Source organism: Helianthus annuus, chromosome 6 (genome assembly GCF_002127325.2).
Source record: "Helianthus annuus cultivar XRQ/B chromosome 6, HanXRQr2.0-SUNRISE, whole genome shotgun sequence".
Lineage (NCBI taxonomy): Eukaryota > Viridiplantae > Streptophyta > Magnoliopsida > Asterales > Asteraceae > Helianthus > Helianthus annuus.
In genome coordinates, this window is record NC_035438.2 from 112107135 (window position 1) to 112120758 (window position 13624).

Sequence of the window (13624 nt, forward strand, 5' to 3'; positions counted from 1 at the left end):
TTCGAAGGGTGACGAAAGATAAGAGCGCTTACGTCTAAGAAGTTTCTCAAACTCAAATGACACAAAGCAGTTATCGGCTCCAGTATCAAACAAACATGATGCATATATACCATTCACGAGGAACGTACCATTGACCACGTTGTTGTCAGCTTGAGCCTGGCGTGCGTTGATGTTGAAAGTTCTGGCGTGAGCGGCTTGTTGTTGAGGCTGCTGTTGTTGTTGCTGGGGTTGTTGAGCTTCTTGTTTCACCACTCTGTTCGGGCACCGGTTTGCGAAGTGGTTAGGGTCACCACATGCAAAGCAGGTCCGAACATTGTTTGCCGGGGCCTGTGCAGCTTGAGGAGCTTGAGGAGCTTGAGGAGCAGGTAGCAGGGCTTGGTTAACAGCGGCTTGAGCTTGCGTTTGACGGGGACCATAGCGGCAATTCGCAGTGAAATGCCCGTAAACGTTGCAGTGGGTACAGTAACGGCAGGCCACACCCACCGGGTGATGATAAGAACATGTAGCACAGAGTGGGTGGGGGCCGGTGTACGCACGCTTAGCCGGCGGCGCATTGATCACTGGCGCAGTGCGCTGTGGTTGTTGCTGCTGTGGCGGTACTGACTGAAGAGGAGCAGCATTGGTTGCGGCGGCGCAATTCTTGTTCTTCTTTCTTCTTCTCGAGGACTTGGAGGCTTGAGCAGTAGGGTTGTCGGTTGATGCGGTAGTAACTTGATGCAACGACTTGGATGGCTTATCCCAGACACCAGCCTTAACTCGCTTGTCATTAATCTCGGCAGCGAGTAGGTAGGTTTCCTCGATTGATGCGGGTTTGGCGGCGAACACATAATCTGCAACACAATCCGGAAGAGCACGGATGTATTTCTTGATGGTCATCTCGGGAGTCTTGACCTGGTCTGGACAGATAATGCTCAGTTGTTTGAAACGGGCGGTGAGACCAGCGTTGTCGCCCTCCTTCTGCTTGATGGTCCAGAACTCATCCTCCAACTTTTGGCGTTCGTGGGGAGGACAGAACTCGTCCAGCATGATAGCCTTCAGTTCCTCCCACGTCAGCTCGTAGGCAGCGTCGTTCCCTCGCTTATTCCTTTCGGCTGTCCACCAGTCCAATGCCCGCGACTGGAAGACACCGGTAGCATTGAGAGTTCGAAGATGATCCGGGCATCCGCTTTGACGAAGGGTAACTTCCACAGAGTCAAACCAGTGAAATAAGCCTGTAGGGCCCTCTTCACCGGTGAACTCCTTCGGTCCACATGCCTTAAATTGCTTGAAACTGAACGAAGCTTTGCTGGGTTCAGTGAGGGTTCGGGATTCTTCCGACGACTTGCTGGTGTTTTCGTACACCTCGCTGACAGCTTTCGCTACAGACCTTGAGATGAGCTTGGCGAGACGTCGGTCTCTCTTTTCCTGACGGGAAAGGTTTTGGCGAATTCTTGATGATGACGACATGGTCTGCAATAGACATCGCCATAGGGCTCAACACAACGAATTCGAATCTCGCACGTCTCAGTTTACTAAAGCTTAGAATCACGTCGCATCTCACGTTACGTAACACATATAAACACATAAACACATAATCATAGAGGCACATAAGCACAGAAGCAATTTAGAGCACATAAGCAATTAAGCAAATAGAGCACTTAATTTCCTAAACACGTACGCACTTTTATCACAGAGGCAAGTAATGTCATGTAATCCTCTTAACCGTATACAGCAGCACACTTAGTTTCCTAACAGCCTCTAAGTTTTGAGTATAGCGGTCGCGTTCAATACGTCGAGCAGCATAGTATGGTGTAGTGTAGTATAGTATATCGGTTTCGTTTAGATCACATCAACAGGGATTCGAATCGAGATAGGATAGCAACAAAGGTCACGCAGATTGATAACAAATGGAGCAATCAACGAATCTTTAAAACACGTAAACAGGTAAATCATATAAAATCAACAAAGCAACACTCAAAATCGGAAAGTGGTTTGTCTGCGGCTACTAGACTTTGACTAACCATGGCAATTTAACTATTCACAGTTGACTTGTCGTCACTTTCGACTCTAGGGGACATGTTTCTGCCTCGATTCTTGGGCATTATGCATGCGCATTCTAGGCCATACTCGTGAGTTCAGGTCATTGGAGTCCGTCAATTGCCTCGGCGAGATAAAATAAAGTTGGAATAACTGCCAAGGTTAGGGTTTCACCCCTAGCTCAACAATTTCTTCCTTGTTTTAAGAAAATTTTAGAGGAAAATTTTCATCAAATTACGGGTTTCAGCCCTAATTTGGTATAATTCTCCCCCGTTTGTTGATAGAAATTTGCACAAAGTAATTGGCAAAATTCGTAATTTAGGCAGGAATTCGCGGGTTTCACTCCTAATCCCGTCCAAACTACAAAATTTGGCTCAGAGTTCGGATGTAATGATAGAATAGAAGGAAACAACATTAAATAAGCACATAAACTTGGTCTCTTGGTTCCTAACTATAGTCTAGGTCTCTAAGACAGCGATCCGGACTAGATCGTGTCTAACCTAATTCCCTATAGTTATGGCTCTGATACCAATCTGTCACACCCCAACCGATGGCGGAATCATCGGGGCGCGGCACTGAGCGAAACAGATTGTTCAGAAGTTTCCACAACAACTATCATACAATTCAGTTATATAACACGTCCCATACCGTGTCCCAAATAATAACAAGTTATCATAGAAATCAGCTAAACAATATGGGAACTGTTTCGACAACTCAAATTCTTAATTATTACAGACCGAATTAAATATTGTTTTAAGACTTCTAGACGGCTAACTTATAGATCTTACTGACTACAGGTGCCAGTACAAGATCTACAGATAATTATGGCCCTGGAGCAGGTATATGGACACTGTCCTAAGGTCACTGGCTCCTAGAAGCTTATTATTGCCTCGCTTCCCTAGCACGCTAGTAGCTTAAACACCTGTCACATACGTTAAAATAAAAGTCAATACATATAATGTAAAGGTGAGTACACAAGTTTGATATAGCATATAAAGTTCGAAAAGTTTACGCATAACCAAGCACGTACACAAGGGCAAACGATGCATGTAAATTATCAACATGGGACCATCGATACCAATGACTTCAAGTTGACTGTCCGAGACAGTTCGCAATACATGATTACCACCGTAATCCATGCAAGTAATTGTCCTTAGCAACCCCCGTGTGAACGGGTGCTGAGTCCAAACTATAGTACTACGTTGCTAAAGCAGGTAGATAGCACTCCACGTGCAAACATAATAAACAGCAATCATTTAGACAAGTAATACATGCAAGTAGGTTAGCGTTCAAATAGTTTGTGTTGTTTGTGAATTTGATAGATTACGTATGTAACACCCAAAAGTGCTGAAAGCAAAAAGGGATCGAGTATACTCACAGTGGTTGGTTGTGGATTGAGAGGAGCACTGAGAATAGGTTAGCCTGAATAGTTCGATAACACAACGATGAGTAACGCGGAAAAAGTAAACAATGTACTTGGATCGAGTAGACCATTCGATCGGACGGCAGTTCGATCGAGTGGGCTGTTCGATTGGTTTGAGAGTCCGTTCGAACATCCATTCGATCGGCCGGCTGGCTCGATCGGCTGGTTCCTTCAAGTGGATTGTTTCTTCCTTTGATGAGAAGGATGTGTTTGTGTATGATGGTTTGTACTACCTTTCAAGTTGGTCGATCGAACGGGCTGTTCGATCGGTTAGCCCCACCGATCGGCTAGCACTTCATTGTTTTCAAATATGTCACTCGATCGGTTGGCATGCTCGATCGGGTGACATTCCAATGTTTCGAAAAGTCTAAGTGTTTTGAAGTATAGTATCTCATGATTCGAGCAGTAATGATCACAATCGAGTGGCTCGATCGATCGAATAGGACTCTGTCAATATTACACTTCATGAGTTTGTGGGACTAGTGCTAGTCGATCGGTTAGCCTAGTCGATCGGCTGGCATAGTCGTTCGGTTGGGCTGTTCGATCGAACAGCCTAGCCGTTCGGCCAGCTTCTCGATTCGGTTAACCTATCACTTAACACTTGGTTATTCCCGTTAATTGTTGATGTTTTAGAGATATTTTGACTACGAGTTGAACCACAAAGCTGAAGTCCCTACTTAGTCTACTGACTCGAGCAGGAATCACCCAAGCTCGGCCAGAGGCGGTTTGGAACTTAAGTTTAACGTTTAACCCGAAATCGGTATATCTCTCGGTAGAACCCGAATCTTGAACCATGTGTTTGTTTAGATTGATTTGTAAATCGGTTCAAGTCTCGTTTTCACCTTTTTGAGTGTAAAAGAGTTGAAAGATAGATGAAAACCCATCTTCCAATCCTTTTCCACCGTGAAATGTTAAGATCTTTGGAAGATTTTAGGTTATTTATGTGGAAATCGGTTAGATCTAAGTTATTCATGGTGGAATGATGCCAAAACTTAGTGTTCTTGAAGAACACATGATGACATCACCCAAGAACACCTAGATCTTGGTGATTTCATGGATGAAATCCAAGTTTTGAAAGATAGAAAGATGTAGAATCGATTAATGAACAAAAACGTACAAGAATTAGAGCGAACTACTTACCGGTTTGAGAGAAATCTGAGATTTAGTGAGAAGAAGAGGCTGGTCGGTCAGAGCTTTTCCAAAAGTGGAAAGTTTGACAAGGACAGCCCTATTTATAGGCTTCCAAAAGAGGAAAGGGTCAGCTGATCGAACAGCATCCCTGATCGAGCAGCTGCCCGATCGAACGGCCTGTTCGATCGGCTAGCCTGTTCGATCAGGTTGCCCTGTTCGATCGGCTTGCCTGTTCGATCAGGTTGCCCTGTTCGATCGGCTTGCCTGTTCGATCAGGTTGCCCTGTTCGATCGGCTTGCCTGGTTTAGAGTGTTTCGCGACGATTTTTGATATTTCGACTTCGATGAACGATGATTTGAGAATGATAGAATTCCTAATCAAATTACTTTTAGTCTCAACTACTATATCTAACATGCAAGCATCCTTACAACCTATTTTCAAAGTCGGTTTCGATTGAGTTTGATTCACCTTTGGGTCTTGATTGATTTGATTGATTCACCACACACTTTAACATAAAAGTAAACATGCACAAATAACACATAAGGCACACACACACGTATAAAAAGTACTAAAATCATCCACACTTGAGTTCAATGATTGATTTGATTAGCTTGATTATTGATTGACTAGCTTTATTGCATTGTTACTTCCTATCATTCACAGTCGGTCGTTGATTCGCAGTTCGATTATCGGTCGATTAGTTTGATTATACAACACTTACTCCAAATAATATGAAAATCAAAATGAAACTAAAATGAAATTAATCTTTATTGATCTTTAATTCCAATAACAGTCAACTCTTGACTTTGACTTTGACTTTTGGTAAAACACGGGGTGTTACAGGATCAGATTGGGCCATGTCGTCTGCGATACATAAAAAAAGTCGACGACTCATTCGTAGCCGACGTCGAAACATCTCGTCCATGTACACGAGTTCGTCGGCAAAATAATCGGCCACTAGTTTATCGTAGGCGGCTATATATTTAAAACGTAAAATAAATCAAATTCATTATTAAATTTAAATAAACATACACTAAACAAAAAATTAAAGTACCTTCTTTGTCTCGGTTTAATTTTGCTCTCCTAGTTTGCCGTTGGGACGACGCTTCAGAGTTTTCATCCTCCGCCATGAAGATCTGAGCCGCGTACATAATCATGTTTTCGAAAAACGCGTCATTCTCGCTCGAAGATGACGAATACCACGTCGACGAAGAAGATGAAGAAAGTGAAGAAGGTGAAGACATGATTAATTTTGAGAGAGAGATGAGTAGTAGTGGGTAAAAAATGGTATAAAAATGTTAAGTTTATATAAAAAAAATGGAAGATGTTGGGTGGGGTTTTGAGAATATAACCGTTAGTTTAAAATTAAGGAAATTTTTTTTTATTATCAAACGGTCACAAAAGGCCTTGGAAAGGCGTGTGACTTTTTGTCCTTTTCTGCTTCGTCTCCAACGTCCAACACCCGACGGAGGCGACGAGGACCGGGGGGGGGGGGGAGGGGGGGCACGGTGTGCAGATCGACGCCGAGTGAAACGGTCCTGGGGACGGACCCCATACTTGATAGCCTAACATCTTTTAACTTTTTAAAAAGTCAATTAATCTAATAAGTCATTAAAATAAGTAATTCCAAACACCCTCTAAATGAAAAAAAAAACAAAAAAACACACAAGACAGTAGGAAAAAAAAAGTTTTTTTTTTTTTTTTGAACGGCATCGCACTTTATAAAGGGCCCAGCAAGGGGCTGGAAAACAGAGGAAAAAAAAAAGTTAAAAAGAAAGAAGGGAGGAAGCATATTATTAATTAATTAATTAATTAATTATTAATTAATAATTAAAAAGGAAACGTTGGTGGCGATTGCATCTGTGGTCTGCAACAAGGAAAGGAAGGACCCAATTGTTTCTCTCTGCAACTCCGTCTTTGTCCGTCCGTCATTCTCTGAGAATATAGAATTGATGCACAATCTCATTTTTTGAATCCCTTTAAAAATGGAAGTCCCCCCCGAAGATACATCATCCTACACTTGCTCCTCCGACAACCATCGTCTATACCTGGTTCCTTTCAGGTACAAATTAAGGAACGATTCATTGATTGATTTGATATCATTTTTTAAAATTGTGTTGTGTTGTGTTGTGTTGTGTAGGTGGTGGAAGGAAGCGGATCCAGATGGGGAGGGAGTCTTATACGATGCGTTGCCGGCCTCTTCCTCTTATTATGCTGGTCCCATGAAGATACTCAATATCTTTAAATCAGATCTCGCCTTTAACCTTATTAGGAAAGAGAACGAGCACCAAGATGATGACAATGGAGATGGACGAAATTATGCATTGGTTTCTGCTGATATGTGGCTTCACGCCCTTAAATGGTTTACTTTTTTCTATCATATTACCAAAGTAACTGACTAGTTAGTTAGATTTTATTACACGTATTTTCTTCATTCATAGTCCCTCAGTCAGTCAGTCAGTCAGTCATACAACACTGTCTGTCTGTCTGTCTGTTGTATCTATAGGCTTTCAAGAGCCCCCCCTCCCCTTCCCTTTTTTTAATTATTACTATTATAGGGTAGATTTAGCTGAGGATTTCTTTATTCAGACAAGCAAACATATAGTTCATAAGTAGCCTGCCTGCCTGCCTACATGTTTTGATTTACAGCATTGGACTGATATGACCCATTCTAGTGGAGAGGCTGGCTAAGACCACCCGTTTTCTTTCTATGTATGTATAGGCATAGTGATGTCAAAGGCGCGGTGAAGGATGGTAAGGCTTCAGCAGCGGAAGATGATATGACCGATGTATATCCTTTACAACTCAAGCTTTCTATTTTACAAGAATCCAACACGTTGGGAGTAAGAATTAGTAAAAAGGTGGGCATTTGAGTCTTGTTCATTCCCCGCACACCACAATAACCTCGTTAACTTATTTTACCTTTTGGGTTGTGGGCTGTCACTTTTAGTGTCATTATAACATAACTTTTGATTAACAGCTTGATAACTTTGTCTGTTTGTGACTCATTTATATATGATCCTGCAAGATCATATATATAAAGGGACTTATATGAATTTTTATTTTGCAGGACAATGCTGTTGAGTGCTTCCGAAGAGCCTGCAAGATTTTTAGCATAGAGTCTGAACTTGTAAGTTGCGTCGAATCATCTTGCAAGTAATATAGTTTGTTCTTTTTTCTGCTTTGTTTCATCATATCAGCATTTTTCTCTACCTTATAAGAATTGTTGAACATTTTGTGCAGTTACACATCTTGGATTTTTCTGGACAAACCACCCAATTTCTTCTAAATGACAAAAATAAGAATATAAAAGACTCTCCAAGACAGTCAGACCAAGATGTAAGTCTGCCACTCGTTCGGTATCTCAATAGTTGCATGTATACAGGACATTTCTTTTAATTAAATATGCTAGTTTAGTGCACCTAATAATACCCCATAACCTCAGATTCTGTTGGAGCTGCAAGTTTATGGATTGTCGGATTTGAATAGAAACAAAGATATGAAAAAAGATGAGATGGTTAAAACTTCGCCAAAGATGAATGGAAGCTATTGTGAGAAGGGTTCGTTGGGCTTAACGGGCTTACAAAACTTGGGAAATACGTGTTTTATGAATAGTTCTCTCCAGTGTCTTGCTCATACGCCAAAGCTTGTGGATTACTTCCTTGGAGATCACAGGAAAGAAATAAACCATGATAATCCATTGGGCATGAATGTATGCTACTCTAGTCTTTCCTATTATGAAATGTACTTTTAATTTTGTCATTCCATCCTAAAATGATTAAATTTGTCATTTCAATTTCGTATTTTTGAAATATTGGGCGGGCAGGGTGAGATTGCAATGGCATTCGGAGATCTTTTAAAGACATTATGGGCTCCTGGAGCAACATCAGTCCCGCCAAGATTATTTAAGTCGAAGCTTGCTCATTTTGCTCCTCAGTTCAGTGGCTTCAATCAGCATGATTCTCAAGTTTGTAATCATCTCTCGCTTATAGAGAAGAACTCATTTCAATTCATCGTGATTTTGCTCCTAAATTCACTGTATGTATGTTCTACTGCAGGAACTCCTTGCTTTTCTATTAGATGGACTTCATGAAGATCTGAATCGTGTAAAATGCAAACCTTATGTTGAAGCCAAGGACGGAGACGGTAGACCAGATGAAGATATCGCTGATGAGTACTGGCAGAATCACCTCGCTCGTAATGACTCTATTATTGTTGATGTATGCCAAGTAAGTAATTTTCTTTCTTTACTCTTTTTTGTTTTTTTGTTCGGTGTAACATTAACTGATTTTGTATTGGTATAATGGCAGGGTCAATATAGGTCAACGCTAGTATGTCCAATTTGCAGAAAGGTCTCAGTCACATTTGACCCGTTCATGTATTTGTCATTACCTTTACCATCAACATCAATGAGGACAATGACTTTGACAATTGTGCCTTGTGATGGAAGTGCTCAGCCGACTCCAGTTACAGTTACTGTTCCCAAGCAAGGCAAGTTTGAAGATCTAGTTAGTGCTTTGGGAGTCGCGTGTGTTTTACGGGATGATCAAACTCTCATGGTGGCTGAGGTAACTTGCCAAAATTCAATGTTATGTTGGTTGGGTCTGCTTCTTGATTGTTCATCTGTTTAAAGAAATATTATTTTACAGGTATACAACAATCATATCATACGGTTTCTAGGGGAGCCAACTGATTCATTATCGTTAATTAGGGATGACGATCGACTTGTTGCTTATAAGTTACAAAACGATTTTGACAAGTTTTCTCGGATTGTTTTTGTTCAACAGCATATAGAAAAGTAAGTTCAATGCCCTTCAGTTCTATGCCTGGTAACATGGCATTTCTATAGTGTTAGGCATGGCCATCCGTTCGGTTGACACAAGTCACCCGACGGATTACACTTTAACATTTTCGCGCCATTCCCTGAATTGTCTAGACACAAACATACATATACATACACAGCACAAAATACACAAGACTCGATGCAGACGGAAGCTACAGACATATGTACTAACATATAGAGTTGTGCATAATAATAAATTTTAAATTTCAGGAACTCAAGCTCGGAAACCCAGAAATTAAGTAGCAAGGCCTTTGGGCTTCCTCTTGTAGCATGTGGTGAAATTGTAAAAGGACAGGATATTCATGATCTATATTTCAAAGTATTAAAATCTTTCAGAACAACAAAGGCTGCTAAGAGTTGTACAGAAAATCATGACAACACTGCAACCGAAGATGAAGAAGTAGATGCATTAGATTGTGATGTGAAGTTCTATTTGACTGACGATAATGGAAATGTGAAAGGTTCTGAGATTATGATGGATGTTTTGTTAGACTCCACAGGTCAACTGAATGTTGTTGTTTGTTGGTCTGCTAACATGCTTGAGTATTACGATCAACGACTTCTTAGCTCGCCTGCTGAGGTTTACAAGCCCGCTTTATTTAGCAAACGGCCCCAGGAATCTATCTCCTTGTATAAATGCCTTGAAGCATTTCTTAAGGAAGAGCCACTTGGACCAGAAGACATGTGGTAAGCCGTAAGCAAGCGTTATAATATTCATAATGGTCAAACAGTCAAATGTATATTAAATCATACATATGTGTGATATAGGTACTGTCCTAGCTGCAAAAAGCACCGGCAAGCGAGTAAAAAGCTAGACCTATGGAGACTGCCGGAGATCCTAGTGATTCATTTAAAGAGATTTTCATACAGCAGATTTTTGAAGAATAAACTCGAAACGTATGTTGACTTCCCTATTCATGATCTGGATTTGTCAACATTTGTTGCATACAGTAATGGGAGATCAAGCCATCGCTATATGCTTTATGCAATTAGTAATCATTATGGAAGCATGGGAGGTGGCCATTACACCGCCTTCATCCGTGTAAGCATCACTTTTATATTCATCCATTAATATTATTAACATCCAAGTTTACATTTGTTTTTTATGTCATGTAGCATGATGGTGATAGATGGTACGACTTTGATGACAACTATGTTTCTCCAATCGATGAGGGTCGGATCAAGACTTCTGCAGCCTATGTTCTTTTTTACAGAAGATTAGAAGATGTCTGACATTATGATTGAAGAATAACTCTGCTAAATCACCAGCCCTGGATCAAATTTCTTCATTTTTTTTCACCACTAAAGGTACCGGACCGGTTTCCTTTCATGAGTGGTCTGAGTTCTAACAACTAAATCGCATACGAGCTTTTACTTACAGTTAAAAATCATTTTTTGAAGAATATATTCTACATTTATTATAGGCTGCATCTTTGTAACCTTCTGTAAATTACAACAATTTGTCACTACTGGATATTGTTGCATGTTAGTTGCAACATTACAACAATGTTGATGGTACCGATTATCTTAACTTGTAGTCATAACAAAGATACGATCTACAAGATAGCGCATCGAATTGTAAGTTGTAACAACAGCTAGTCACTAAAACTTCCATGTTAATTTTGTATTTTTTGTCATTTTAGTATGGTTATCTTCTCAGGTTTGTTTAATTTTTAATTACATATTTCATTAAGTGTTTTATGAATCAAATCTTATTATTTAATTGAGTTAAGTGCCATTACAGGGTTTGTCCACTTTTGCCATTTCAGGCCAAATTTCAAAAGTGTACAATTTTCTTCCCTGACATTCTTGAAACGTGCCATTTCAGTCCAAAAATCTAACCCCAGTTAAAAAACTCAGTTGGCTCAATGGTAAAATGGTCATTTTGCATAGTGGTTCGGAGGTTTTACATACCCTACACCGTGCACCAACCTCCAAACTACTTTGTAAAATTACCATTTTACCCTTGAGCTAATTGAGTTTTTAACTGGAGGTAGTTTTTTGGACTAAAATGGCACGTTTTGAGAATATCAAAGAGGAAAATGGTACAGTTTTGAAATTTGACCTGAAATGGCAAAAGTGGACAAACCACAGGGACGTAAATGGCACTTAACTCTTTTTAATTTTTGCATTGATCTATCATCTATTGAGACAGTAACATGTGTTATTAAAATTATTTCTTTTTAAGTTATATTAATCCTTTAGTATGTCAATTATTATTTTCACTTGTATGTGTTGTCTTTCTACTTTTGTCCATTAATACCTTATCTTCTATGTATAAAACCTCTCCTCTCTCATACTCGATCTTTTTTTCATGAGGCTATGCGTAATGGGCATTATAGAGGCGTGAAAGAGTTTGATAACCCCCCAACACCACCTCATAGGTGTTATAGGGGCATGAAGAGGGAGATCCATTTCTAGTTTCTAGAATAATGCCCAAAGAGGAACAAAAAGTGGAAAGTAATGAATGAAATAAGCATTAAGGGGCCATTTGACAACGTCTGAATGGTTAAGTGTTGAACCAGTAAGAGGTTTGAACCATTAAGTGCTGAACCAGTAAGAGGTCTGAACCATTCAGAGCCAATATAATGCTTAACCGTTCAGAGGTAAATGTCTGACCAATTCATATCAGAGGTCTTAACCATTCAGACTCAATATAATACTTAACCATTCAGAGGCAAATGTCTGAACCATTCAGACATTTGCTCATGAAATAAACAGTCTGAACCATTAAGTGTTGAACCAGTAAGAGGTCTGAACCATTAAGAGCCCCATTAAGAGGTAAACAAACGGCCCCTAAGTGGCATTAACCATTACCTATGTTGCATGGGTACGGGGACGATACGAGTACGGCGAATGACAAAACTCAAAAATAGAAGATACGGGTATGGCAAAAAAAATATTAAAAAAATTAAAATATATTAAACAAAGTCCAAAAAATAAAAATATATTAAACAAAGTTTAAAAATATATTAAACTCCAAAAACACTAGATCAACCACAGGTAATTAAAACTGATTATAAATAATTTAGAAAATGTTTATATAATAACTTAATAAGTGATCATTCATATGAAATCTACTAAAAACAAAATTCATATGGATTATTAACTAAAATAAAAACTTAAAAAGAAATATATAATAGAAAATATAACTAATAGATTAGACTTTAATAATTGTTAAATGTGAAAAGTATGACCATGAAACAATATTTAACTATTCATCAGTGTATCAAAATTTAGATGTAGTACATCACATACATTTTTAGGCGTAAAAATGTAAATTCATGATATTATACATCTTATCCTCTTCAAACTTTATCTTTCAACCATACTCTTTCCAAGTAAGAAAGGAATTGATTATTAACCGACATAATAAATAATATTTATTATGTCGGTTAATATTGATAACATCCAATATCGAACAAATATACTGTGAATAAGAAGAAAAGGTCGGCCCATATTTATAAATTATAATTAAAACCCTACTTTTAATATGGAAGCGTCCCCAATACTCGGAATTGCCATCCCCATATTACCCGAATTGTTTCGTTGCCGCATCCTTATTTCCGGAAACGTCTGGGGGACGTCCCCATGGTGTTTCCGGCGCGTTTCCGTCCCCACGCCGTATCCGGGACGGGTACTCGAGGTCAGATGGCGTCCCCGTGCTTCATAGACCGTTACACATTTTTGGTAAGAAGCGTTATGATGCTGATTTGGTGAAAAACGCCCCTTAGATACATTAACCATTACGCATGGTCTGAAAAACGCAAACAAAATTCAATTTCTATAATATTCACGTTTCATCACTTCTAGCTCTAATCTCATTTGCAAGAGTTGTCATTCATGTATACCTTTGTTTTTCGTCTTGGATACAAAAAACATGAGTTGGTTTTGCCGAAAATCGTTGTTTTAACAGGAAAGCTTAGTAAAAATACTTAATACAAATTAAAAATTTATCAGATTTGTTTTATAACCCATGTGATGTAAGGCTACTTTAAAAATGCAAATTTTGTATTTTTGGGTTTTTATCTTAAAAACTTGGTAAAAAATTGTAATAATAGTAAAAAATAGGATTCTTCTACTTTTTGTCTTAAAAAACATTTTTATAGATTAATCTTACTGTAACATATTACATTGATATTTTCCATGTTTAAACCCATTTTTTATATTTTAGTCTTCATATGGTTCATTACCCATAAATCCATATGAAT

At 39.1% G+C, this 13624-nt stretch overlaps 1 protein-coding gene across 1 annotated transcript; it reads left to right on the top strand.

Moving 5' to 3' along the window:
• Positions 1-6415: 6415 nt before the first annotated feature.
• On the top strand, positions 6416-11040 carry LOC110921118 (ubiquitin carboxyl-terminal hydrolase 8). Its single transcript, XM_022165391.2, has 13 exons — positions 6416-6632; positions 6711-6932; positions 7293-7431; positions 7641-7700; positions 7814-7909; positions 8016-8282; positions 8397-8537; positions 8629-8799; positions 8881-9138; positions 9220-9368; positions 9624-10100; positions 10182-10455; positions 10530-11040. The coding sequence occupies exons 1-13, from the start codon at positions 6556-6558 to the stop codon at positions 10644-10646; spliced, it is 2448 nt and encodes an 815-aa protein (XP_022021083.1). The 5' UTR covers positions 6416-6555; the 3' UTR covers positions 10647-11040.
• Positions 11041-13624: the final 2584 nt, after the last annotated feature.

Coding starts and splice junctions, on each gene's coding strand:
- LOC110921118 (XM_022165391.2), top strand. CDS start 6,556: ATGGAAGTCCCCCCCGAAGATACATCATCCTACACTTGCTCCTCCGAC. Junction 9,139..9,219: donor AAACTCTCATGGTGGCTGAG/GTAACTTGCCAA, acceptor ATTATTTTACAG/GTATACAACAATCATATCAT. Junction 10,456..10,529: donor ATTACACCGCCTTCATCCGT/GTAAGCATCACT, acceptor TATGTCATGTAG/CATGATGGTGATAGATGGTA.